General features: G+C 43.0%; 1 protein-coding gene across 1 annotated transcript; it reads left to right on the top strand.

Annotated features, from left to right (window-relative positions):
- Positions 1–395: 395 nt before the first annotated feature.
- On the top strand, positions 396–20,763 carry CYP27A1 (cytochrome P450 family 27 subfamily A member 1). Its single transcript, XM_034433741.3, has 9 exons — positions 396–1,017; positions 6,639–6,829; positions 9,722–9,921; positions 12,922–13,119; positions 13,354–13,514; positions 15,613–15,779; positions 16,864–16,945; positions 17,830–18,033; positions 20,122–20,763. Exons 1-9 carry the CDS (start codon positions 784–786, stop codon positions 20,245–20,247), a joined length of 1,563 nt encoding a protein of 520 aa, XP_034289632.1. The 5' UTR covers positions 396–783; the 3' UTR covers positions 20,248–20,763.
- Positions 20,764–27,067: the final 6,304 nt, after the last annotated feature.

Here is a 27,067-nt window from a genome sequence, read left to right as displayed (position 1 = left end):
GCCAGAAGTGGTATTTGCCAGTTCTCCGAACTGCTCAAAATTTCCACTACCGGTTCTCCAGAACCTGCTGGATTTCACCCCTGTATTAAACCTAATAGTGTGGGGAACCTTTTAGGCATCTTTCCATTGACAAATGCGGCATGCATGCGTGTTTTGCTTCAGTTCCGAGAGGCGATTGGGGATTAAGATGCTGAATTGTGTGCTGCTCCTTCGGTTTGTTTTGCTACAATTTCCTACCCATTCTAAACCGAAGGCAGCCCAGAAAGTCAGTACGATTGGCTAAGACAATACTAATAACTTTTCGGCTGCCCCATAATGCGAATTGTCCCTTAAACAGGCTGACAGGAAGGACGTCTGGGGGGAACCGGGAGGGGGTTTTTTGATCGGAAGAAATTGTCAGAGACGCCTCTGCTCTGATCCCGGGTTGAAAAACTCGTGATCTCAGCCTTGCAGTGCCGAATCTTCCGCAACTGGTAGAACCGGACATTCAAAACAACCCAAGCGCAATCTTATCTCCCTATCTCTAAATCCGACAAGTGATGGGCGGGGAAGGGTGTTTTTGACCCTTCAAATCGCCCTCGCACGGCCTCTTGGGAAAGCGAGTCCACGAAGAATCGACGGCTATTCCTAACTGGGTCCGCCCGCTTCTATTTTTTTCTTTTTTCTTTTTCCTCCTTTCTTCCACTTTTACGTCTTTGGACAGCTCCTCCCGCGCTTGGCTGGAAGTCAGCTTCCTTTGCTGTTTTCCACTTTCTTTCTCTGCTTAGCCGATCCAGCCGCGCTATGGTGAAGTGGAGCGGCTTTGCCGGGAGATTGGGGCGCTGCCTGCAGTCGCCGTCCGGAGTACCCCGTCCCGCTCCCCTTTGGAGGGCTACTTCCAGCGTTGCAGAGTCAGCTTCGATCCCCCGGCATGAAGAGCGGCTAAAGAGGCCGGAGGAGTTGCCCGGAATGGGGTCTCTTGAGACCCTCTATTGGCTCTTCGTGAAAGGCTACTTGCTGCACACGCACCAACTTCAGGTGACGAGGCCACCGGTCCGGGGATGTCTCCGGGGCAGTGGGGTGGGGGGAGATCTCTGGAGGGAACAATTTGGCTTTCTTTACCAAGTAGCCAGAAGGCTGCACAGCCGTCTGGAGATGAGCGAACGAGCCAAATGATTTGCCGGTTGGAAAACGCAGGCAGGCGACAATCTGTCCGGGAAGGGCATCGGGTGCTGCTGGAGCACCTAAGAATTGCACGTCGAAGAATGAAGCTCGGTTTTTGCTGCTACGGAGCTCGTGGTATTACCTTGGTATTATCCACCGAAGTGACTTAGGGAGGGTCAGGATGGAGTGGGGAGAAAGCCACTCTGCTTATGTTCAGATGCGCTTGAGTTTAACCTACCCCCCTCTGCTAAAGCCGTATTTAAAGGAGAATATTTGCAGCTCAGGGTTGACATGAGGGGTCCTTGGTGCTCTCTGAGCTGGCTTGTTTTCTTGCAGACGTTTCGTTACTCTAACTAGTAATGAATCTTCAGTCCTAGAGAAAATGTTCTCTCACTTTCTTGCAGAATGTCTTCAAGAAAACAAGCAGGCTCGGAGAGCACCAAGGACCCCTCAAAGCCATATTTAGCTAGCTAGCTAGCTAGCTAGTTAGTTAATTAGTTATATTTATTTATTTAATTAGCAAATGTATATTGCCGCCTACTAGTACATGGCAACTCAAGACGGCTAACAAAATTATAAAAACACTGTATAAAAGAAATAAAAAATAAAAGTAAAAGTAATCCTCCACCAACCCCCCCTGGCAAGAACATATGCTCGTTCTAACCATCTAATGGGCTCCATCCCATTATTTGCAATAATTTGGGAGATGACTCTTGGTAGATTAAACAAAACATTGGCCTCAGCATTCCAGTGCCAATGGCATATGGCACTGCTTCTGGAATTCAACAAATTAAAAAATAAAGAGTTGAGCCAGGAGAAAGTAGTAAAACAATGATCCATGTCAGTCAAAACATGTGACAGAAGGCACACATTTCAAGAGGCATTAGGGAAGTTCACACTTCTGAACCATTTATGCAACCAGATATTAAAACTTCCAAGTTTCAAACGGTTAGAGGATTGCTTGATAATTTTATGTATCTGCTCTGAGGCGTGTCATTTTAAATACTAATTAAATGTACATAAGTGTGTATTGTCTTGCAGGTTACATCTGCAGATGCTTTGTATTTTCCTCAGGAAAATATAAAATTTTCCTCAGGAAAATTTTCCCCAACTGATTTCTTCAAAAGTTCAGTTAACCTGATATCAAATAATTACATTCCATAGCCATCTTGATGCAGGTGGATTGCATCTGAATATCCGAAGGGCACTAGAAGGTTCTTCTAGGGCAGGGCTGTCAAACTCCTGGCCCGAAGGCCGGATGCATCACATGCTGGCCACACCCATGCACAGTTTAATGAAGGTGGGGAAAGTCCCGACACTGCTGTGACAATGTGAGTTTGACACCCTTGTTCTAGGGTATGATTACTTTTCCTTTCTACTTGGAATCTGTATCCATCATTGGTTATGCAAATAAAAGGAAATTTTTATGAAATAAGATATAGATTAACCCAAAATTTAGTATGTATGGTTTTGACTTAATTGCTTCTGGGCTCAAACATTTTAGATTGTTACCTGATTCATATATATTGAGTAAATATAGTTAATTCTGGCTTTTTCAACAAGCCTTGGTTAAATAAACCATGGTTTAATGTGATCTGTGAAGCCAGATAATAGGTTGTCTTCTGTAAAAAAAATAGAAGAATGTATGCTAAAAAAACTTAAAAGATGTAAATGTCAAAGCACTACATAAATCACCATTGCTACCTCTTCCTATATATACCAAAGCCAATAAAATTAAGAATATTGGGGACCTGTCACTTCCTACAGATGTTGACAGCATGGCTTTTTAAGTCGATAATGTCCCATTGTTGTCATGCTCTGAAATGGAATTAAACAGTTCCTGTGTCCTAATTTCCAATTGTCTCCTCTAGTCATAAAATGAAGCTTCAAAAGCAGTCAACTCATTTTTTGCATTTGCAGGGTGCTTGGGGAGTTGGAGATAAGAAATTACCTGGGGAAAAAGGGAAGTTAGAAAGATGTGGTAGTTAGAAAAATAAGGTTGAGTCCATCCACTCTTCTCTTCTCCTCTTCTCTTCTCTTCTCTTCTCTTCTCTTCTCTTCTCTTCTCTTCTCTTCCTCATTTCTGATTTCACTACTATTCATTGTTAGCATTTTTGATATGAGAAAGAATAAATGTCCTCCAGGAATGTGGCATTTCCATTCTTTACACTAAATATAAACATGATAGATGAGCAGTCTATGGCAGTGAAAAACCAGGAGGACTCTGTTCACAAAACGTTGATTTAATAAAATGTGTTAATAACAACAGTCCCTACTACTGGTAGATGCCTTCTGTTTTTTTTAATTCCCTATACAAAAAGGATATTGGAAAAATTCTCAAGAGAGAAAATGGACCCAGTGGATAGGCCAGAATAAATATTTCATCTGCCTTTTCACTTCAAATCAAGACAAATATTTGAATTCCTTTGTCAGCACAGGCTACTTGCCAGCCTGATTGTTCAGAAATTAACTTGTTTTCTCTGCTTTCCCTAACAGATTGTTGCAAGAAGTTCAGATGTACAGATTAAAGTGCTGGGTTCCAAACTAACAGATTAAAAAAGCCACAGTAGATAAGACATGACAGTGTACTAAACATGGGTTGGGAATAACATGTTTGAAAAACAGCATATGCAGTTAGTTGGCTTTACTGCTACAGAATCCATAGTTTGCTCCTGTCGGGAAATAAATGCCAAACATGATTTATCCAGATGAAACAAAAATTCAGCAAATATAATTATATTTTATTAAATACCAGGTTGGAGATTCTTTGTGTGCTTTTAGAATACCCAAAGCATAAACAAATATCGTAATCTGATAGGCACAATAATGGCTTCTTGATATCACAGGCTATACACACATTGGACCGCAGGGACATCCTTTGAACTCAATCAACAGTAAAACTGCTGGGTTGCAAGGGACAAAAAAAAACCAAAGGCTGTTTTCATAGAAAACATCTATTTTTGGGAAAGCTGCCAGTGTCTCTCCTGGCTACTAAGAATCTATGTAGTAACTAAATAGCTTAGTGTGTGAGGCCGGTTGTGAATTGTTCCAAAAATTAGGCCACTTAAATTCAAGTTTCATGACATGACTTTATTTTTAAGAATAGCCACATCAGGTGAGAACAAAGAGTAAAGATATGCAAGGGTTTGGGGCTGAAGACATAGGGCAGGGGTCAGCAACCCACGGCTCTGGAGCCGCATGTGGCTCTTCATCCTTCTGCTGCAGCTCCTTGTCGCTGGTCAGCTCCACAATTAATAGGGCTTTCGGTTAGGACAGGTAGAGGAAAAAGGACGCTGCGCTAGGAGGAGACTCTATGGTGGGGGAAAACCAGACTTCCGGTCAGCAGAGGAAAAAGGATGCTGTGCTAGGAGGAGACTCTATGGTGGGGGAAGCAGACTTCCGCTCAGCTCCAGAATTGAACGGGGGGCTTCTGGTTAGGACCTTTGTGGCTCTTTGAGTGTTTAAGGTTACCGACCACTGACATAGGGCTTCTGAATCTGTATCTGAAGATACACCTCCGTAAGCCCCCAGTTTTGCAGTTCAGATGGAAGGTCACGCCCCAGTTTCTCCACTGTTTGGGGCCCTGGAAGTTTGCCTTTGGAGAGCATTAGTTACACTCCCGGATTGATATAAAACTATCTTGTAAACCATAATCCTGTGTTTAGCTAGAAATATATGTTGATAAATTTGGATATCATTGGAGCTTCCCAGAGAAGAGGAGGGGAAAAAACCTGTGATTCTTTTCTTAAATTTTTATACAAATGAAAACTCCATGTACCGTATTTTCCAGCGTATAAGACAACCTTTTAACACATGAAAATCTTCTCAAAAGTCGGGGGTCGTCTTATACTCCGGGTGTCGTTCTCCTGTAACCAGGCAGACCAGCCCGAAAGGCTCTGGCGATCCAAGCTCTGACGATCCCAGCTGAGTTTCCTGCTAATCAGGCAACTCAGCTGGGATCGCCAGAGCCATGTAAAAGGAAAAAAGTTTTCCCCCCCCAGCTTGCTTACTTTAGCTGCTAGTCACAACGTTTGCCTTGCTTCACTTGCCTGAATCCATTCTATCAGCAAGCAACTCCCTGCCTGCAATCAAGCAGGCAGGGAGTTGTGGACTTCAACTTTGCTTTGAAGCTTTGCTTTGCTGGCTGAGGAATTCTGGGAGTTGAAGTCTACAAGTCTTAAAGTTGCCAAGGTTGGAGACCCCTGTTCTATTGAGTAAGTTTTTTTCCCCTTTGGGAGCTTTAAAAAAAATACTTAATTGAGGTTTTTTTTAGTTGTTCTTTTTTAGACCTAGCCATTTAAAGTTTAGGAAGTTTTAAATTTAGCTTTCATATAAAAATAAAAATAAAATAAAATAAAATTTGTGCAGTTTTCTGAGATTTAGTGTGTTTCTGTAGTGTTTCACTCTAACTACACAAACACACAAAATCTCACAAAGCTGTATATGGAATTTTGTGTGTGTAAAGTGTGAAAATTGGGTTTTTGGGCTTTTTGTGGCTGTGTGAGGTTCCTGCTTGTTGCAGGGGCCATTTTGGGTCTAGCACAGCTGCTTTTTACATTGTGTGTGAGCCAGTTGTGTTGTGTTGTGTGTGTGTAAAGTGTGAAAGTTGTTTTTTTGGGCTTTTTGTGGCTGTGTGAGGTTCCTGCTTGTTGCAGGGGCCATTTTGGGTCTAGCACAGCTGCTTTTACATTGTGGGTGAGCCAGTTGATGTTTTTTAATTTTTATTTGGTGTGGGTTGGAAGAGGGGTAGTCTTATACGACGAGTATAGCCCAAACCCTATATTTTAGCAGGAAAAGTCTAGGGTCGTCTTATACACCCAGTCGTCTTATACGCCGGAAAATCAGTATCTTCAGATCGATTTTATCCCTATTCGAGAAACAGCTCAGATTGAGCTTTTGGACAAAGGAACAAGGCAAATGCAGAAATTGGTTACGGGGCCGATGACCCAAAAGAGAAATGTTTCAAATATTTACTTATCACTTGCATTCATCCATATAACGTAAACCAATTGTTTTAGTATTGAACTTGACATTCCACAGCCAGCAGCCATGTTTCCTTTCCTTTCCTTTCCCATCTCATTCTTGTTTCTTTCCTGGTTTCTTTTTTCCCCCCCTCTCTTTGCTCCAGTGCTCATATTTCACAGGGGTGGGTATGGGGCAGGGAGAAAAACCATCCAGGAAGCTAGCACTGCTGAGTTGGCAATAGTTTTGACAGATCTCAACCCCTATTTTATCTGCCATTTTTTCTAAACTGGGAGAGAGAGAGAGGAAGTGAAAGGAAAGAATAAGGTCTCCCCCTACCAACTCCCCCCCCCTCATTTCTAGCTTGAAGAACTGGATCAGTTTGAATAACTGATTCCACACAATTATTCCAATGAATAATTGAAACAATTGAATCCAATGAATGACCTATGCATGCACACACACACAAACACACAAATATATCCCACTTTTTTGACAGCCTCCAAATAACAACATTACTTTTTCTATTCTAGATCATTTCCAAGAAAAGGTTTGGCCCCATATGGAGATCTACTACTGGCCCTTATCTTAATATTAATATTGGAAGTCCTGAAATCATAGAGGAGCTGTTACGTCAGGAGGGAAAATACCCAATACGGAGTGACATGAGCCTTTGGAAGGCGCATCGAGACATACGGCACTTATCGTACGGCCCCTTCACTGAGTGAGTGTCAAGCAGTTACCTACCACAAATCTAACCAGAAATTAAATAAACAGACTTCTAATATGAATTCACATAGATGTGCAGCTACGCCAGGGGTGAAATTCAAAATTTTTCCCTATCGGTTCTCCGAACTGCTCAAAATTTCCGCTACCGGTTCTCCAGAACCTGTCAGAACCTGCTGGATTTCACCCCTGAGCTACACCCAAAGCTTATCTATAATGTGCACATATGAATTAAAATGACTCAATTGCTGTGCCTCAAAAAAAGCTAATTACTGCCTTGGCTAGCCCCAATACAACCCATACCATGACATGTGTACCTTTCCTTAGGCAAAATTAAGAAAACGTAACTCAAGCCTGCCTAGCGGTCATGGAAGGTGTTATGTTTTTTCAAATATGTGGAAGAGCAACTCACATTTCATTCGAGTTCCTGAGAATGCTTGCGTAATTAACTCAGAGCAACTGTTTTTTGGGGGGAAACTGAATTAAACTCTGTGCTTCTTAATCTCTGAGCATGATTTGTGCAGCCATGATACCTGGTTTGAATCTGTAAGGGAGAAGATATAAATATTATTTAAACAGTATTTTTCCCCTCAGAAATGTCATGTAAGTCTTAGCATTACTGTAGATCAGTGGTTCTCAACCTGTGGGTTGTGACCCCTTTGGGGGTCGAACGACCCTTTCATAGGGGTCGCCTAAAACACATATTTTCAATGGCTTTAGGAATAATTTTATGTTTGGGGGTCACCACAACATGAGGAACTGTATTAAAGGGTCACGGCATTAGGAAGGTTGAGAACCACTGCTGTAGATCTTTGATCTAAATAACAGTACTGTGCAAATTCTCCAAATGTCTTATAATCAGCTAGCACTCTCTATATTTTAAATTATAACTCATATGACTAACGTGCTAATGCGTTGTTATTTTTTCTTAAATTTCAAAAAGATTACAATTAATCTTTCTTTAAAAGAAATCCCATAACCTTTGGGGTATATGGGGGGTATGTTTGTACGTGTGTAGATCACAGGTGTCAAACTTGCTGCATCACATTGCCATCACATGACGTATCGTGATGTTTTTTTTTCCCTTTGAGGAGCTGGGGTGGGCATTCAGCCCACGGGCCGCCATTTGACTCCCCTGGTATAGATATATTTACAAACATATAAAATAAAACATATACATATCTATGTAAAATATATAGAAGCTTAACCTGTATAAGAAAAGGGTGCCTTGAAGAGAAAAAGAAGAAAAATATACCTAGAAAATAAAAAATACAGTGGGGAAAAAACTCTAGAAAATTGTGTGTGTGTGTGTGTGTGTGTGTGTGTGTGTGTGTGTAAAACAAGAAGCCCTGTAGACAAAGTAGACTTAACCACACCTAGCTAGTTTAGTTAAGTCTGCTAGTGAACTCTCCCAATAGATTCTAGTAATTCATCTGATTCCACACATGCTCAAAATGCATAATGGGCTGTGAGAATATCGTAACCTGCATATAGCATAGCCCCTGAAGGAGGAAGACAGGAGGAAGAGCTGCGGCCTAGACCACACTCTGATAAACTAACTCTAAGCCCAAACCAGAAATGTAATTTAATAAAGCATCTCAAAACTGACCCTTCCTACATCTGTGAAAAGTAATGGCAAGGGGAGAAGTACTTTCAGACACGTAATCTTCAGACAGTAAGAAGATTCTCTTACTGTAACCTTATAATAAAGTAAAGCAGGGGTGAAATGTAAAATCTGTTACTATCGGTTCTGTGGGTGTGGCTTGGTGGGGGAGGGGTGTAATGTGACGGTGGGTGTGGCCAACTTTTTTTTAAAAAAAACTTTTCAAAGCGTTTTTTCTAATGCTTTGAAAAGCCTCTCTGCCGATCAAGAACTCAGCTGGGATCGTCAGAGAGGCTCTTTAAAAAATACCTCTCTGCCAATCAGGGAACTCAGCTGGGATCGTCAGAGACTTTTCAAAGCATTTTTTTTTTACCACCTCTTCAGCCAAGAGGTTGCAGAAAAAAATGCTTTGAAAAGCCTCTGATGATCCCAGCTGAGTCGCGCGATCATCAGAGGATTTTTTTTTTTTTTACTATCAATGTAGTATCAATGTAATGATTTTTAAATTGGGTGTTTTAAATTTTTGGGGTTTTAAATTTGAGCTGAAATTATTTAATAATTTTAATTATTTTTAACTGATGTCTGTCTTTGTGTTTTTAATAGGCTGTATACCGCCCTGAGTCCTTCGGGAGAAGGGCGGTATAGAAATAAAATTATTTATTTATTTATTTATTTATTTACTTTTAAAAGCATTTTTTCATTGGACGAGGTTGTAGAAAAAAATGCTTTTAAAAGTAAAAAAAATAAAAGCCTCTGATGATCGTGCGGCTCAGCTGGGCATGGTGGGGGGTGGGGGGGCACAGGGATTCTGCTACCAGTTCTCCAAACCACCCGCCGCCATCGCTACCAGATCGGGCGATCTGGTCTGAACCGGGAGCATTTCACCCCTGAAGTAAAGATTTTCCTATCCAGTTGCGTCTGACTCTAGGGTGGGGTGCTCATCTCTGTTTTTTGGCTGAGGGAGACAGCATTGTCCAAAGACATCATCTGTGGTTATGTGGCCAACATGACTATACGCTAAAGGCACACTGAAAGCTGTTACCTCTCCATCGAAGTGGTACCTATTTATCTACTCATATTTGCGTGCTTTCAAACTGCTAGGTGGGCGGAATCTGGGGCAAGAACGGGAGCTCACTCTGTTGCACGGCACTCAGGTCTTGAACTGGGACTGTCAGCTGATAAGCTCAGTGTCTTTAACCGCTGAGCCAGATAGTATTCGCATGCACAGTTTTGGTTTCCTGTCTGGACTAGCTCAAAGGGTTAACCAAGCGTATCTCTCGTTCTTAGGGATGGAGAAAGGTGGCACCGTCTACGGCAGGTGTTGAACAAGAGGATGCTGAAGCCTTCAGAGGCCTTGCTCTATGCCGATTCCATCAATGAAGTGGTGTCCGATCTCATAGTGCACCTTGAAAATGAAAGAAAGAAAAGTTCCTCAGGAGTAAAAGTTGAAGATATGGCCAACCTATTGTACCGATTTGCTTTAGAAGGTACGTTTGTAGCTTGTGGTGATGCTATGAATGAACTTTGAGTTGTTTTATTTCTGAGGCTGTTTCTTGTAGGTGATGTTCTTATGACTTATTTAGCCACGGTTTACTGAGTCATCTGAACTTTTGGAGATCCTATGACACCAAACAATCAAAATAGCCACACAAACTATGCGTGCACAACAGCTAGGCTAAAATGGGTTTGGCTGCTTTGTGGTTCAGTGTGTTGTGTGAAAGTAGTTACAATAAAGCTGAATATGAGATCTTATGACTCTAGGCAGAATTTAGTCAGGCCTGGATTTTAAAAGGGAGTCCAATGTAAAGTTGAACATTATCACTGCTGCCTGCACTGAGAGGAAAATAGTTTCTTCCTTCTTCCACAAAATTCATGAAGAAAATTCCTTTTCTTAAGATTGTGGTTGCACCAGGAGAAAAGGTTGCATGCAGAAGCATTTTGTTTAGAATGGCGTGAATATTACATTCCTCCTGCTAAGCTGTTCCTCATTATAGACATTGTAGGAGGAAAACTGGTTAGTCCATGGTGCCAAAAAGCAGGAAAAATCCAGTAGTACATTCTTTTCTGACACATTTTATTAAAAGGCATAACCTTCAGTTTACTTCATCAGAGGCACAAAACGACTAGGTTGATGTTGGATGGATGTAGGATTCAAATTTGGATGAGCCAGAGGGGGAAGAGAGGGGAAGACCAATCTGCCACTCACAAAAATTATGCCTTTTAATACAGATGGCCAAGCCTAATTATTTTCATTCCCCTGCCATCTGGAAAGCTGAGCTACTTGCATTCTTTAAAGCATACAGTACATGTTAAATATAAAGAAGGGTCAATCTGGCCTTCCTGGGTTGCTGTGGACAAATAATAAAGGAAAGAAGAGTTGCCTATACTGTAGAACAAGCTGTCACAATGTAGAGATAGGGAAAAGGAAAACAGGAATCAGGTGGCTGAGTAATATTACCAAATGAAATCAATGATAGAAGATATATCTATATCTATAGAGAGAGAGAGAGAGGGAGGGAGGGAGGGAGGGAGAGAGAAATGTTGGATGGATGGATGGTGTGTCACTATCTATCTATCTATCTATCTATCTATCTATCTCTGTGTCTATATCTGTATCTATTGTATATCTGTGTATATGTATATGACACATAAGTATGTGTATGTGTATACACACACACACTTTCTATACTGTCTCTCTCTCTTTCTGTATCTGTATGAGTATGTGTGTGTGTATACATATATACATACGCAGTCTATCTACATTATCTATCTATCTATCCATATGCATGTGTATGAATGTATACACACACACACACACACACATACACACATAGTGTCTATCTACACAGTCTGTTTCTGTCCTATTCTATTCTATTCTATTCTATTCCATTCCATTCCATTCTCTATCCCCACAAAGACATAAAGGGGGTGAACGTTGACCAGTGGCATTCAGCCAAAGCAGTTTATCACAAAAGTCAAGTAAAGATTCCCATTTTCATTTAGGAATTTGAATTGCTGGCTAGGGCAGGGGTCCCCAACCTTTTGGACCTCAGGGACCACCGAGTTCATAATTTTAAATCCCGCGGACCACTGGTGGGTTGCTGCTGGTTCGGACCGGTTCATAAGAACCGGTAATAAAATTGGTGGGAGGCCCCGCCCACCACCCCGGATGTTGTCATCGGCGATCTGCGCATGCGCAAGCCACGTGCGTAAGCAAAGCAATCGCGCACATGCAATCCCGTTGCGAATCGGTAGTAAAGGTAAGTAGAACCCATCCCGCCACGGACTACTAATACGAATCCAGTGCGCCGCTTGCTGAAGCACCTGGACTCCCAGTGACGGGATGGGGTCCTTCAGGCACTCTCCCTCCTCTCTTTCACTCTCTCTCTCCCCTCTCTCTTTTTCTCTCTCTCCCACTCTTTCTCATTCTCTCTCTCTCTTTCATTCTCTCATTCTCTGTTTCATTCTCTCTCTCATTCTCTCTCTCTCTCTCTCTCTCTCTCTCTCTCTCATTCTCTCTCTCTCATTCTCTCTCTCTCTGAGTATCTTGGGGCTGAGAGGAAGTCAAGCATCTCCCTGAGAGACTGAGGTGCGCAAAGGACCAACAAGAGCCGGAAGAAACGGCTGTGAGATCCAGCAAGCGACGAAGCTTCGCTCCCCCTCTGAAATATGGAGCGAATCTCCATCCCCTGCCCTTCCCTTGCCAGGCAAGGAGTGACTGGGAAGGGAGGGCGAGGGGCAGGGACAGCCACTGGTAGGTTCAGTCGACAGGAAGCTACAGCAGGGGGAAGAAACAGCCTGGGGTTCCCGCCACCCATTGCTTTGGCCCGCCTGCACTGCCACCTTCCCCTTGCGCCATTACCTCATTCTGGCTGGCGAGGGCTGTGCTGCAAAGTTGCAAGTTGCATGAACCTCCCTCTACGGCAGAGATTTACAGCTCCACCATGAGCTGCCTGGCCAGTCCCATATTCAAGAGCTCTAGTCACAGGACTGGCCATTGCTCATCCCGGAGCAACTCCTTCACCCGGGTGTGCCACGGATGACCAACATTTTCTCGTGAACCATCAGTTGTTCGTGGACCACCAGTTGGTGACCACTGGGCTAGGGCATTAAGGAAGCTGAAATGTAGCACCTCTGGAAGCCTAGGCTGAAAGATGTCTTAACATGGGAACAGAGCCTTCAGAACAGACACCATACTTCCAAGCAGGAAGAATATCATACCCTGGAGAGTTCGAATCAACTGTCTACAAATGTTGCCTAATTATCAGTATGGCCACTGTACAGTATATCCTGCCCACTGGAGTGTCATCCATTTCAGTACTTCTATACAAATCAGAAGCATAACCACAATACCTCTCTTATGGCTAATGGCACTCTTCCCACATCTCATCTTTATCTGACCCATTTCTTTCTAGACTGCAGTTTTCTTTTCCTACTGGCTGCCGTTGTGCATAATTATATGACTCATCTGTATTTTCTACCTCCAGGTATCTCCTATATTCTTTTTGAGACCCGCATTGGCTGTCTAGAGAAAGAGATGCCCGTTGAAACAAAAAATTTCATTGATGCTATTGGATATATGTTCAGGAATTCTGTCTTTGTCACCTTCCTACCCAAATGGACACGGAACATGCTGCCTTTCTTTAACCGCTACCTACAAGGCTGGGATACAATCTTTGCCTTTGGTACGTGCATGATGGGGATCTGAGAATAACTCTCTGAATTTTTAGCCAAATCCGCTTGATGACATTCAAGGAGCTGGCATTTGTCTGGGTTCCTCTTGGGGAATTTGTATTTTCTTTAAGCTTCTTGCATAGCCAAGGAATCAATGGATGAATAGCTTGTCCATTATAATGGATATTGTCTTGCTAGTCTCAGTATTGTGAACTGTCAGTAACCGAAGCTCTTTCATGCTGTAGGGAAAAAACTGATCGATCAGAAGACTTTGGAATTAGAGAAGCGTCTGGAACGGGGTGAGGAAGTTTCAGGATACCTGACGTACTTGCTTACCAGTGGGCAGCTTAGTCATGAAGAGATATACGGAAGCATAACTGAGCTGCTATTGGCTGGTGTTGACACGGTAGGACATTGACTTCCTGTTGTTCCTATAAGGGTGCCCTGATGCTTGAGGAGCAAAAGTGATGGCAAACACTTGTCATGTTGTCAAGCAGGTTGCCATCTGCTGATCAACCTTTATTCCTCACACTACTGCTTGAAAGCCCAAATATGCACTAGAACAGTGTTGGCGACCTATAACATGAGTGTCAAAGGTGACACACCACAATGTTTTGCCAATGTTCAGTAAGACCTGGTGGCTATTCTTGAAAGCATGCTTTGTACTCATGTGATTTTCTGAGGCTGAAGAGGCTATATGAGTCCGTGCAGATTCTGGACACGAGTCCGTGCACACTCTGGACCTTCTGAAAATCATGTGAGAATGGGAATTCTTTCATACAGTTTTCAGAGGCTGCAGAAGCCACTGGAGACCATTCTCTGCAGCTGATTCAAGACCAAAGGCCTCGTGCAACCCACAGCAGCCTCAGATAAATTGCAGGGGCTTGTCAACAGAAAGAGAACATCACATAAAAATAAGCAGTTATGTGGCAGATCCTGAGGAGGACTGGGCTCCAGGGGAAATGGGGAATGGTGTGAAGTGGCCTTTTTGAGTGGCAGCAGTGGCCCTAGGGCTGAAGTCAAGACCTGAGCCTCTACTTCAGGCCCAACATTTGCCCTACCAAGTGCCACTGTACAGGGTGGCTTAGATCAGTGAGGTTGAGGTGATAGAGAATTGTTTATCTTTGGTTCAGGATGTGTGTGCATGCATGGCATGGCAGCAGAGTCAAGTTAGACATTTTCCATATTTTTGACACACTGAACCCAAATATTTGCTATGACTGCACCAGATGTTTAAGAGTACTCTTCTAGAGCATAAATAGAAGCTATTTTATACGAAGTCAGATTTTATTTTTGTCTACTTGTTGAATGGTCTGTTTTATTTACTACACTTTCATACTAACACACTCCATAAGACCCATGGTGATGCACAGTTGTTGGCCATTTTAAATGGCAGTAATTTGCTCGTTGCCAGAGAGCCTTTCCATCCCATTTTCTGATTCTCTGACCTTGAGTAATATCATTTTGAACCTGTTGCCTCTTCTGTATAAAGCATGAGTTCTACCTTGAACTATGAGCCTTCCCCCAAATGTCTGGAAAAATCAGCTGTTACAAAAGAACTGATGACCACGGCTGAGAATAACATTCCTTTTTTATTTTCAGTATGAGTGAATATCTGAAAAATCTTACCAGTCTTGGCACTGATTATCTTGTTTACCATTTTTATTTAATTACTATATTTGAGCCTCACCCTTCTTCTAAATTAGAGATTCAGGCTTAGGAATCAGCTTAAATTGTAAGGGGAACTCTCAACAAATTCACCCATCATAACCGAGCAAGAATATATGGCAGATTTGTAAGCACACCTAATCCTTTTTAGGTTGGGATATAGTACTAAAGAGGACAGAAACAGATAGGCTTGTTGCAAAAAAAAAAAAAAAATGGGGGGGAGGCAGATATATTTCTATATTTTGAGAAATATGTCAGTATAGCAAACTGCCATGTTTTATTTATCTTACAGTGTTGGGAGAGAAATTTGGCTCTGACAATTTAACCCTTATAATAGGACTTTGAGAACCTACATCTGTTCCAAGATCCTATCTAGAGATTGCTATCATTTTCACAAGCAATGCATCTACAACAATTTGCAGCAATGACACACATACAGCAAAATCATAGCAATAGCACTTAGACTTATTTACCACTTTACAGTGCTTTACAGCCCTCTCTAAGCAGTTTACAGAGTCAGCATACTGCCCCCAACAATCTGAGTGCTCGTTTTACCCACCTCGGAAGGATGGAAGGCTGAGTCAACCTTGAGCCTGGTGGGATTTGAACTGCCAAATTGCAGGCAGCTGGCAGTCAGTAGAAGTAGCCTGCAGTACTGCACTCTAACCACTGCACCACTGAAATCATCATACAAATGCCTTTATACATGTGCATTACAGTGTCTGAAGCTGCGACACAAGTCACAGCATTTGTGATGATGTCGTCACACATATGTGATCATTCTCCAGCCCAGAGCCAATGCCTATCACTTTCACTCTTTCGTTTGGTCTTTTCAGACATCCAATACTCTGTCTTGGTGTTTGTATCATCTGGCTAGAAACCCAGACATCCAGGAAGCTTTATACCAGGAAATAGCCAATGTGGTACCCGCAGACCAAATCCCTGAAGCCAAAGACATCAGCAAGATGCCTCTGCTTAAGGCAATAATCAAGGAGACTCTCAGGTAGGAGCCTCTCTATGGTTGAGCAAAGAAGCAGGATGCAGTCTTAACCTCAGACCAAGGATAGAGTGCCTGTTGCTGCAGCTTTGCAGCCTGGGTTTTCAAGAAATGACTGATAGTTCTCAAATTACAACCATAATGAGCCCTGCACCATTATCACAACCCAATTTCATGTGGTGGTTGTTAAGCGAATCACCGTGGGTATTAAGTGAACCAATTGTTTGCTGTGAGCACAGTTTTGCCGAAAACTGGTTTTCAACAAAGCTGTTGTAAAAACAGTCATGTGACCGAAGGATACTGCAAACAGCTTAAATACATATTGCTAAGTGTCTGAAGGTTATGACTGTGTGGGGAGGAGCAACTGTCAGAACTTCAAATCTGAGTTGTAAATAACTCCAAGGTAAATTGGTCATAAGTCAAGGACTAAGGACTACCTGCGTTCATGAGAATATAAAAGCAGGCTGGAAGTCTTGCAGATGCAAAATTCTGGGTCAGACAGTGGGCCCCTTGATGTGTTCAGGAAATCGTGACGCACAAACAGAATATTTGTCAGCTGCCAGAAACTAGTAAAGGATGGTATTTTCCCCAATTTTTAATGTGTGCTTCTGTGGGCCTTTCTATGGCTTTCATATTTGCACATGTGTGCCATTAAGGTAGTCTTGGCTCCTGATGGCCACAGGTCTGAAAGGAGATTGTCCTGAGTTCTAGCTGGGTCAGAACTTTTCTGCCAGTTAATATAACACACTATAATCACATTTTTACAATGCTCCCTTAGCATCTGGCATTCTTGACTAAAAGCAGGGTTTATTTTCATCCCTTTTATTTATTTGAGTCAATTGTTGACATATAACAACTGCTTGGACTAGTCTCTGCAGTGTTCTTGGCAAGGTTTTTCAGGAGTGGTTTGCCATTACCTCCTTCCTAGGGCTGAGAATGAGTGACTGGTCCAAGGTCATCAAGCTGGCCTAGGTGATGAACTTTATGACACAGGCCAAATCCAAAAGGGTTGCAATCACTGGTCTAGGTCATTAGGATCTCTTCCTGCTGTTCAATGCTGCCCACTGATCTGCCACTTCCCCCTTTAAAGGCTTTATCCTGTGGTCCCCACCAACGCACGGATTATTGCAGAGAAGGAAGTTGTCATTCAAGGATACCAGTTCCAGAAGGATGTAAGTACTGGTGTATTATTGATTTTGCAACCAGGACATCTCTAAGTGAATTGGGCTTAGTAACCAGAAAAAATGTGAAACATAACGTAATCATTGGGATAGCAGTCCATGCTAGGAATGTAGCATCCATTAGTAATGTCAGTCCTTGCTAGGCAGAATTGGGCAAAGGAAAATGGACAGGTTGGAACAGTGTGGGATTCAAAAATTTTTACTACCAGTTCTGTGGGAGTGGTTTGGTGGGAGTGGCATGGCTTGATGGGCATGGCTTGGTAGGCATGGCAGGGGAAGGATACAGTAAAATCTCCATTCCCTCCCCACTCCAGGGGAAGGTTACTGCAAAATCCCCATTTCCTCCCGATCAGCTGGGACTCAGGAGGCAGAGACTGGATGGGGGCGGGGCCAGTCAGAGGTGGTATTTAACAGTTCTCCGAACTACTCAAAATTTCCGCTACCGGTTCTCTAGAATTGGTCAGAACCTGCTGAATACTACCTCAGGGTTGGAATATATAAGGATCAAGGATTATATTAGAAAGCAATTTTATTTATAAGATGATTTTTTTTTCTATGGAATACAAAGTAAGTTATGCTGTCTGAGAACTCATTACTGGCCAATACCAACAGTCGCTAAAGGCACACACTCTGCTCCTGTTGCACATACACCACAGAGCTTGATTTTTGTCTACTGACAGCATTTGCATTTTGGAAACATGCCAGTATTCTATCATCTCTCCCACACGGAAGGGATACCCATATAGACTCTGCCCATGTTTGTTGCCATCATCATAGATCTGCCTGAGGAAGAACCTTGTTGAAAAACAGCATCTCTATTGGCTTACTCAGAAATCTTTTTTCTAATTTTTTTCTGTGCTTTCTATTGGGCTTAGAGCCTCTTTGTACTGGCTCACTATGGCATCTCACATGATGAGACCAACTTTCCAGAGCCAGAACGCTTCCTGCCACGCCGCTGGTTGCGAGACCAGAGAGAGATGTCTCCTCACCCCTTCAGTTCCATTCCCTTTGGTTATGGAGTCCGTGCCTGTGCGGGACGTCGCATTGCTGAACTTGAAATGCACCTGGCTCTTATCAGGGTAAGTACCGTATTTTTCGGAGTATAAGATGCACCTACCTTTTTTGGTGAGGAAAAGAAGAAAAAGAAATCTCCCTCTGCCTCTGAGCAATTTTGCCCCGTTGCAGCAAACAGCAAACAGCCTGCTTTACTTTCATTTTCGTTTTCAGTGTAGCTTGATTAGCACAAGGGGGAAAAAAAATCTGCTCCAGCAATTTACTTTTTTGCAGCAAGCAACAGAGGCCTGCGCAAATCAGCTGAGAGCAAATCAGCTGAGAGTCCGGAGGCCGATCCAATCAACTTGTGCTAATTAGGCTGTGCTGAAGCTAAAAGGAGCTGTTTTTTTTCTTGCTGTTTGCTTGCAAGGGGGTAACTGCTGCGAGGCAGAGGCCAAAGGATGAGGACCAGTGGGTGGGCGGGGCTACATTCAGTGTATAAGACGCACCTAAATTTTCACCCCCTTTTAGGGGGGGGAAAGGTGTGTCTTATACTCCGAAAAATACAGTAGTTTCTGTGCGTGAGTGTATGTCTGCCAGTCTCTGTATAATCTGCGATATCGTAGCCGCAAAATAAAGTGAAATTCCAACTTCATTTCTGGGATTCTAGCCTGATTTCTGTCCACAGGGAAATCAGTGGAATTCCACCCTTCCCGTCCCCACTTTTGTTGTCTGTTAATGTAGGGGATATATACATTTTTTAGCTTGTTTCTCAGAAGGTGGAAGATAGGTTAGATGAAAAGTACAGGCAGTCCCCAACTTACAATCATTCAAAGTTACAATGGCACTGAAAAAAGTGACTTACATCTGGTCCTTGCACTTAGAACCATTGCATGTGGTCACATAATCAAAATTCAGGTGCTTGGCAATTGGCCATGTATTGATGACATGTATTGATACATGGCAATTGGCCATGTATTGATGACAGTTGCAGTAGCCCAGGGTCGTCTGATCACCATTTGCAACCTTCCCAGCTAGCTGCTGACAAGCAAAGTCAATGGGGGAAACTGGACTCATTTAACTACTGCACGATTCATTTAACAACTGCAATAAAAATCATAGAATCATGTGGCTGGAAGAGACCTTGGAGGTCTTCTAGTTCAACTCCCTGCTTGAGGCAGGTGTCCTTATACCATCCCAGACAAATACTGTGTTTCCCCGAAAATAAGACCCTGTCTTATATGTTTTTGAACCCTGAAATAAGCGCTTGGCCTTATTGCCATGTGCTCAAAAGCCCAATTATCAGGAGATGTCTTATTTTGGGGGAAACAAGGTAGTTGTCCAGTATTTTCTTGAAAACCTCCAGTGATGGAGCATCCATAACTCTGGGAAGCAAGCTGTTCCATTGATTAATTATTCTTACCGTCGGGAAATTCCTGTTTATTTCCAGGTTGAATCTCCCTCTGATGAGCTTCCACCCATTGCTTTTTTATCTGCCTCCAGGTGCTATGGAGAATAAATTTTACACCTTCTTCCTTGTGACAATCCCACAATTATTGGAAGACTGCTATCATGTCTCCCCTGAGCATAGGCTGAACACACCTAGTTCCCTTCTTCTCCATTCTTCTCCATTTTCATGACTTTGCCAACTGGCAACCATTTTGACATAAAATGCTGTGATGCAGCAGGTCAGAAATAAATATAAGTACAGGTAGTCCTCAACTTATGACCACAATTCAGCCCAAAATGTATGTTACTGAGAAATTTGTTACTTGAGTTTTGCCCCATTTTATGACTTCCCTTGCCACATTTGTTAAGTGAATCACTGCAGTTGTTAAATGAATAACCTGGTGGTTAAGTGAACCTGGCTTCCCCATTGACTTTGCTTGTCAGAAGCTTGCACGAGGGGATCACATGATCCCGGGACACTGCAACCGTCATAAACATGAGTCAGTTGCCAAGCATCCGAATGTATATCACGTGACCATGGGGAATGCTGCAATGGTCATAAGTCTGAAAAATGGTTGTGTCACTTTTTTCAGTGCCGTTGTAACTTCGAACGGTCACTAAATGAACATTGAGGACTATCTGTAATGTGAAGGGATGTAAGGCAAGGTAGAACCAGACAGGAACCCCGTGAAATAATGTGCAATTTTTCTCTGGGTTGTTTCCAGATAATGCAGAAGTTCTTGATCAGACCAGACCCGCAATGCACTGACGTGAAGTCTGTCTCCCGTATTGTGCTGGTTCCAGATAAGCCTATTAACTTGGATTTCCTTGACCGACAGACAATGCCTTAATGCTTTATTCAGCCCGAGAGTCTGCAGGGATTTAGAGAATCTGCTCTGGGATTGGATTATGACCCGGATGGTCTACTGACATAGTGCTTGAGGTGCTCCGCTCTTCAGGCGGGATTCAGTCTAAGAGGGTCTCCCTCTTACCTGTACTAGTGGATTTTCTATATGCAGTTCACCAAAAGCAACATTTGCAGCCTTGCAGGCTTCCCTCAAAAGTACACCCATAAGTTTGATAGCCAGCATCCTGCTTTCCTGTTCCTGGGCTTTCAATAATCAGTGGTCAAGTTTAGAAGTACAGAACAAAGCCAAGCTAAGTCACCTTGGGCTAGCACCCTTTCTCTCTCAGCCCTAAGAAGGAGGCAATGGCAAACCACTCCCAAAAAACCTTACCAAAAGAACTATAGGGACTTGTCCAGGCGGTTTCTGAGAATCTGATACAACTGAACGAAAAACAACAACAATCTTGCTTCAACCCATTAAAAATCCTCTTTGGATGGGAGGAGGCCTTCATGCATTCAATTCTATATGCTCCCTCCTTTCAGAGAAGCGTATGTAGGATGTGCGGTTCATACTATTGCCACAAGCGAAACGTCTTCAAAGAAAAAGAAAAAAAAAGGAAGAAAACAAAAAAATAAGAAAGTCCAGTTGCCTCTTGAAAAAAGCACCTTTGGGACTATTACCACATCATTCCTTAGATATTTGAAAATGATGTAATCCTTCTTCCAAATGTTACTAATCTAATTATCCCAAATTGGAAGCAGAGATGGGAGCTGTGCCGGGAAACTGCACTGTTTGGTGGGAGCAGGGGTGAAATGCTCCCAGTTCAGACCAGATCGCCTGATCCGGTAGCGATGGAGGCAGGTGGTTCAGAGAACCAGTAGCAAAAATCCCTGCCCCCCCCTCCATGCCCAGCTGAGCCGCACAATCCTCAGAGGCCTTTTTTTTACTTTTAAAAGCATTTTTTCTACAACTACGGCCGAAAAAATGCTTTTAAAAGTAAAAAAAAAAAAGCCTCTGATGATCGTGTGGCTCGTCAAAGGCATTTAAAAGAAAAAACCCCTTTTTTTCTTTTAAATGCTCTGACGATCCAAGCTGAGAGTTCCCTGATTGGCAGCCCCTGTCGATCAGAGAACTCAGCTTGGATCATCAGAGCATTTAAAAGAAAAAAAGGGTTTTTTTCTTTTAAATGCTATGACGATCCCAGCTGAGTTTTTTAAAAGCCTCTGCCAATCAGGGAACTCAGCTGGGATCGTCAGAGCCTTTTGAAAACATTTTTTACAACCTCTTAGCCGAAGAGGTTGTCGAAAAAATGGTTTTAAAAGTAAAAAAAAAAAACCTAGCCACACCCACCCAGTCACATTACCCACCACCACCAAACCACGCCCACAGAACCGGTAGTAAGAAATTTTAGATTTCACCCCTGGGTGGGAGTGTAACTTCTTCCCAGGATTTTGTACACTAAGTACAAATTTCAGAAGGAAAGATACCGTTACGTTGAATTTATATTTTACCGACAACGAAAATTATCGGTAAAATATAAATTCAACACAAAAAATAGTTTGTCGTGAAAGCGACTGGCTGCGAAGGCTTCCAGATTGGGACTGAAAGGCGAAAGCAGAAGCAGTCTACTCCGTCCCATATTTGGGTAGACCAGGTTGCCCTGATAGACCAGTCTCACCAGAAAAAAACACTTAAGATACTGTTACACTTTCAGGCTTTCTCCATGTGTAAGTTCATGCTCCATATATGAGTGCCAGGGAAGACCTTATACCAGAGGTCTTCAAACTTGGCAACTTTAAGACTTGGGGACTTCAATTCCCAGAATTCTCCAGCCAGCTATGCTGAGAACTCTGGGAGTTGAAGTCCCCAAGTCTTAAAGTTGCCAGTTTTGGGGACCCCTGCCTTATACAAGTGCCATCTGCATCATGAACCACATCTTTGCAGGCTGCCAGTGATCCCTGGAGAAGCTGACAATCATTGGTTCGGAGGTTGTGGTTTGTTATTCTTTGCTTCATTAATGCAGTTAGAGTGCAGGTATTTAGTACATTTATTTTAATATAAAAAATAGAAAAGCATATAAGTTGACATACGAAATAAACATACTCACTAATTAGAACAACTAATATCATTAATATTGCTTGTGGAATGACTGGAATTATCCAAGGAAAAGCACTCTTTTTTTTGGCTGGATGCTATATAAATGTAACAAGGGTAACTCAGATACAATTCTTATTTTATATTCAAACCAGGATGCTATATAGCAGGCAGAATGGGGAGTTAGAGGTTCAAACATACAGCCAGCCATGAAGGTGACAGGGTAAGTCTGTCAGCCAAACCTCCATTACAAACGTCGGAGAATAAAATTTTGTTCCACACAGGTTTCCTTGTAGGAAAAGAAGATGAGAAAAAAAAATTATGAAGTATATTGTTAGTAGGAAATACATTAATCTGATTTCTAAGAAGCCTTTACAAATTTGGCCACTAGCAAGTTGTTATGCAAAAATCAGCAAACTAACTGGTTGTTAGACTTGCCAGATTAAAACACCTGGGTAGAAACTGAGAAACCCTGAGATCTAGTCCCACTTTAGACACGAAACCACCTGGATGACCTGGGCCAGTTACTTTCTCTCAGCCTTAGAGGCAGGCAACTGCAGAGCATTTCTGAAAACCTTGCCAGGAAAATTGTGAGGGCTTGTCACTACTGAAAGGTTTGTACACGCACATGCATTCACACAAACACACACAGATACACACACACACACACAGAGACACTGTTTAGAGCAGGGGTGTAAAACTCAAGGCCTAGGGGCCAGATCCAGCCCACGGGGGGCTTAGATCTGGCCCACAGAGCTGCCCTGGAAACAGCAAAGGAAGAGGCCATGGGGCCTCTGCCAGTGAAAATTGAGCTCCATTTTCACTGGCATAATGTTGCAGGAGCAGGGGTGAAATGCTACCGGTTTGGACTGGTTTGGGAGGACCGGTAGCGGAGATTGGGGTTGGTTCGCTATACCAGTACCAATTGCTGGCTGGCCATGCCCCCGAACTGGACCACGGCCCACAGCCCTTCCATGCGGCCTTCCCGTGGCCAGCTTGTGAAGGCAGGCGAGCGGAAGGCCATGTGGAAGGCAGGCAAGCGTGGCAGGGCTGCGGAGAAGGGAGCTAACAGCTTACTCCCTTCCCAGCGTGCCTGCCTTCCACGCTGCCAAACTCATTGTTCAGAGCATCAGCGATCTAAGGAAACATCTTCCAACTCTTCAAGATCGACTTTTAAGAGCACCGAGAAGCCGACAGCAAAAGTAGCGGTGGCAGCAGCAGGTGTGCGTGTGCGTGCCTCCGCAGTCCTCCTCTCCCAGGTAACAGCCAGGGCTCTGCCACTCCTCTTTTCCTCAGAGGGGCAGTGTCTGCCTCCAAGTCCTTGTGGAGGGAGACACACACACACACACACACACACACACACACACACGTTGCCCCCCCACCACTACTTTTGCGGTCTGCTTAAAGTTGATTTTGAAGAGCTGGAAGACGTTTCCTTAGATCGCCACCAAACTCATAGTTGGGAGCATCAGCGATCTAAGGAAACGTCTTCTTACACCTTCTCCTCCCACCCACTGCCTCATTTTTCCATTTCTATGCCTGGATTCTATTTCTGCAAGAGAGGGCTCCATCACTTGGATGGTGGAGGGAAACTCAAAGCGTTGAGGGCTTCAGAAGGGCAGAATGTGCTTCAAAATGTGCAGCTCCTGGCTCTAACAGTGAGTGACATCAAGTTGGCCTTGCCCACCAGGTCACATGACCACCAAGCCACGCCTACCAAGTCACACCCACAGAACCGGTAGCAAACATTTTTACATTTCACCCCTGTGCAGGAGGCTGTCGCAACTGAAAATGGAGCTTACGAGGGCCATGGGCCGCTCTGCCAAACTCTTTTCGCTGGCAGAGGGTTGCAGGAAGCCGTTGCAGCTGAAAACGGAGCTCAGAAGCCCATTTTCGCTGGCAGACCACTCAAACCACCACAGGCGCCCCTGACAAGTGACATTGGTCTGGCCAAGCCCCTCCTGGGCCCCCCGAGGCAAACACAACCCTAATGTGGCCCTCAATGAAATCAAATTTGACACCCCTGGTTTAGAGCATGAAAGCACTGATTGAAAAGTTGTCATTCTTTCTTGGCATGTGTATGTGCAAACACACACACATTTACTAAACTTTCATAGAAGAAGAGGTCAAAATGAAGAAAAATTATTATTGGAGCTTTAAAATGCATCAAGTGGTTTGTATCACAAGGTATTTATTTACAGTTTATTGAACACAAAAATGTCCAAGGCCTGACTGTTAACACTGGTATGTTGTTTTTCTGGCCTCTACGCAGCACATCTGTCAGTGTAATGAAGTGAAACTAGAAACAAAATTTTAAATACTCCCACAGGATCATGTAGTCATATAGTAGTCTTTTTGTTTGTTTGTTTGTTTGTTTGTTTAGGTACCCAAGTAGCTAGCCAGTAAGGTACGCAAGCTGCTACTGCTATCATCATCACTACCATTCTGTTGTAAATGTAACTAAAGCTACAGAAAAATAGGCCTGAAACTCAAAATGATTTCAAGACTTCAACTCTTACACCAGAGCTGGTCAGTTTATGGTCTCCAGATCTTGCTGAGAGCTCGAATTCCCAGCAGCTTTTCGTCTTTCAGTTTACTACCCAATTTATGGGTAGTAAACATAACATAACAATTTATGTAAGAAGAAAAAAAATCCAGTTCCAGTTCCAAGCTGGGAATAAAATGGAGGCTGATTGGAAAGAAAGATTCTGTTTATTGGGGAACAGAACCAACACATACACAGAGCGTGCAGTTCTGGGACAGCTGACAAAATGGAGTTGAGAGTGGGTGGGTTTTATACCTTCTGGGTCCCTATGGGATCATGTAAGGGTCATGGTTGGCTTTATGGGCAAGAGGGGAAATGCAAATCCTAGGTGTTTGTCTGAGCTAATCTTGGCAACTTTTGGCTTCTTGCTTATCTGAAGTTTCTGTCTGACCCAGACATTTCTGAATGAATTACCAAATCTGCATTTCTAAAAGCTGGCCTCCTCAGTTTTTGCTTGGTGCAGGGAGATTGGGACTGGTTTCTGCCTCCCTTAAGATTTTTTTTCCCATTTCTCCTTTAGGGGAAATATTCTATCCTGCCTTTTTAATATTCCCCCAAATATTTCATTCTCCATGAGGGTGCATAGGTGCTGAATTTCTACACTGCCTATGGATGCTCCTACAGGGGTGGAACTACACCTCTGAAAATGAGCGAGGGCAGAAGGTAGGATATATTGGCAATCCTCCCATAAATCAGCAAAGCTTCTTGACCTAAAGAAATGACATAACCACAACATTTCTCTTTAATCGTCTATGGAGATTCTCAGTCATCCAGGTCATGGTTGTCCCAAAGGTGCTTTTTCAAAAGGCAACTTCAAGGAAAAACAAAGTCCAGTTGCTTTTTGAAAAAGCACCTTTGGGCTTCTTTTTAATCATTCATTAGGGTATTAAATGAAGTAAACCAGACTTGATTTCTTTCTGTGTGTGAGGTAACACAAGAAACTCTAGAGCGGTGATTTTTAAACTTGACAGCTTTAAGGCATGTGGACTTCAACTCCCAGAATTCTAGGAGTTAAAATCAACACTCCTTAGAATTGCCAAGTCTGAAAAATCCTGCTGCAGAGCGATTGTGAAGTGTGTGTGTGTGTGTGTGTGTGTGTGTAAGGAAAGAGACTTACTTCAGAATATCAGTAGTATCACTAGTTTGAGCTTTCCTCTGTATTTTGCAACTGGCTTTCTTGGGTAGATTTGAGAAGCCTGAATCTGTCTTAGCAAATTCATTCATTCAAGATGGGGATCCTATTTCAAAAGTGCAGGTTTTGAGAGTGTGGAAGAGTTCGTTCAAGGCAGGGGAACATCACCAGACAGAAAACTGGAAAGGCAAGCTGGTAATTTATCTGCTAAATCTTTTGCTCTGGCCTGGTAGATATTCGACACCGCTGAAGAGACCACTGAGCAGGGCTAGCTTATCTGTCGTCTCAGGGCTCATTTCTTTGTCCAATGTTACCAGAAAACTGCAATATATAATGGGCCAGAAAGAATTGTACCAAATATATGAAGAGTAATAATATTATTCATAAGTATTTTTTATTTGGGTTGGGCTTAGATTAAGGGATGTGGTGGCCCAGTGGCTAAGATGCTGAACTTCTCAAGCAGAAGGTCGGGAGTTTAGCGGTTCGAATCCCTAGTGCCGCGTAACTGAGTGAGCTCCCATTACTTGCCCCAGCTTCTGCCAACCTAGCAGTTTGAAAGCACGTAAAAAATGCAAGTAGAAAAATAGGGACCACCTTTGGTGGGAAGGTAACAGCGCTCCATGCGCCTTTGCCATTTAGTCATGCCGGCTACATGACCACGGAGACGTCTTTGGGCAGCGCTGGCTCTTCGGCTTTGAAACGGAGATGAGCACCGGCTCCTAGAGCTGGAAACAATTAGCAGGCATGTGCGGGGGAATCTTTACCTAAATTAGACTGAATTTAGTTGTGACCTGATTCCAACTACAGGAAAATTGTCCAACCTATTATTCTGCAAGTATGTAGATCACCACATGGATACACTATAAGTAGATCTTAAAAGCCCTGTTCCAAGGGCTTTTTAAATAGAAAAGCAGGGTTAAAATATTTAAAATTTAAAAAAAATTAAAATATTTAAAAAGGGACTTGTCTTTCTGGTAATTTTCTTTGCATTTCTTTGATAAAGAATGGTTGACAAAACTTAGCAGGCATAGGAAAAAAAGTGGAAAATATAT

This window comes from Pantherophis guttatus, chromosome 1 (assembly GCF_059756535.1).
Source record: "Pantherophis guttatus breed Tessera chromosome 1, ASM5975653v1, whole genome shotgun sequence".
NCBI classification, from domain to species: Eukaryota; Metazoa; Chordata; class Lepidosauria; order Squamata; family Colubridae; genus Pantherophis; species Pantherophis guttatus.
Note: the sequence above shows the minus strand (reverse complement) of the source record. Positions and strands in the feature narration are given on the sequence as shown.

Excerpts from the sequence above, each read along its gene's own strand:
- CYP27A1 (XM_034433741.3), top strand. The coding sequence starts at position 784 with ATGGTGAAGTGGAGCGGCTTTGCCGGGAGATTGGGGCGCTGCCTGCAG. Across the intron at positions 6,830-9,721 it reads TCGTACGGCCCCTTCACTGA|GGATGGAGAAAGGTGGCACC; the intron begins GTGAGTGTCAAG and ends TCTCGTTCTTAG. Across the intron at positions 15,780-16,863 it reads ATAATCAAGGAGACTCTCAG|GCTTTATCCTGTGGTCCCCA; the intron begins GTAGGAGCCTCT and ends CCCCCTTTAAAG.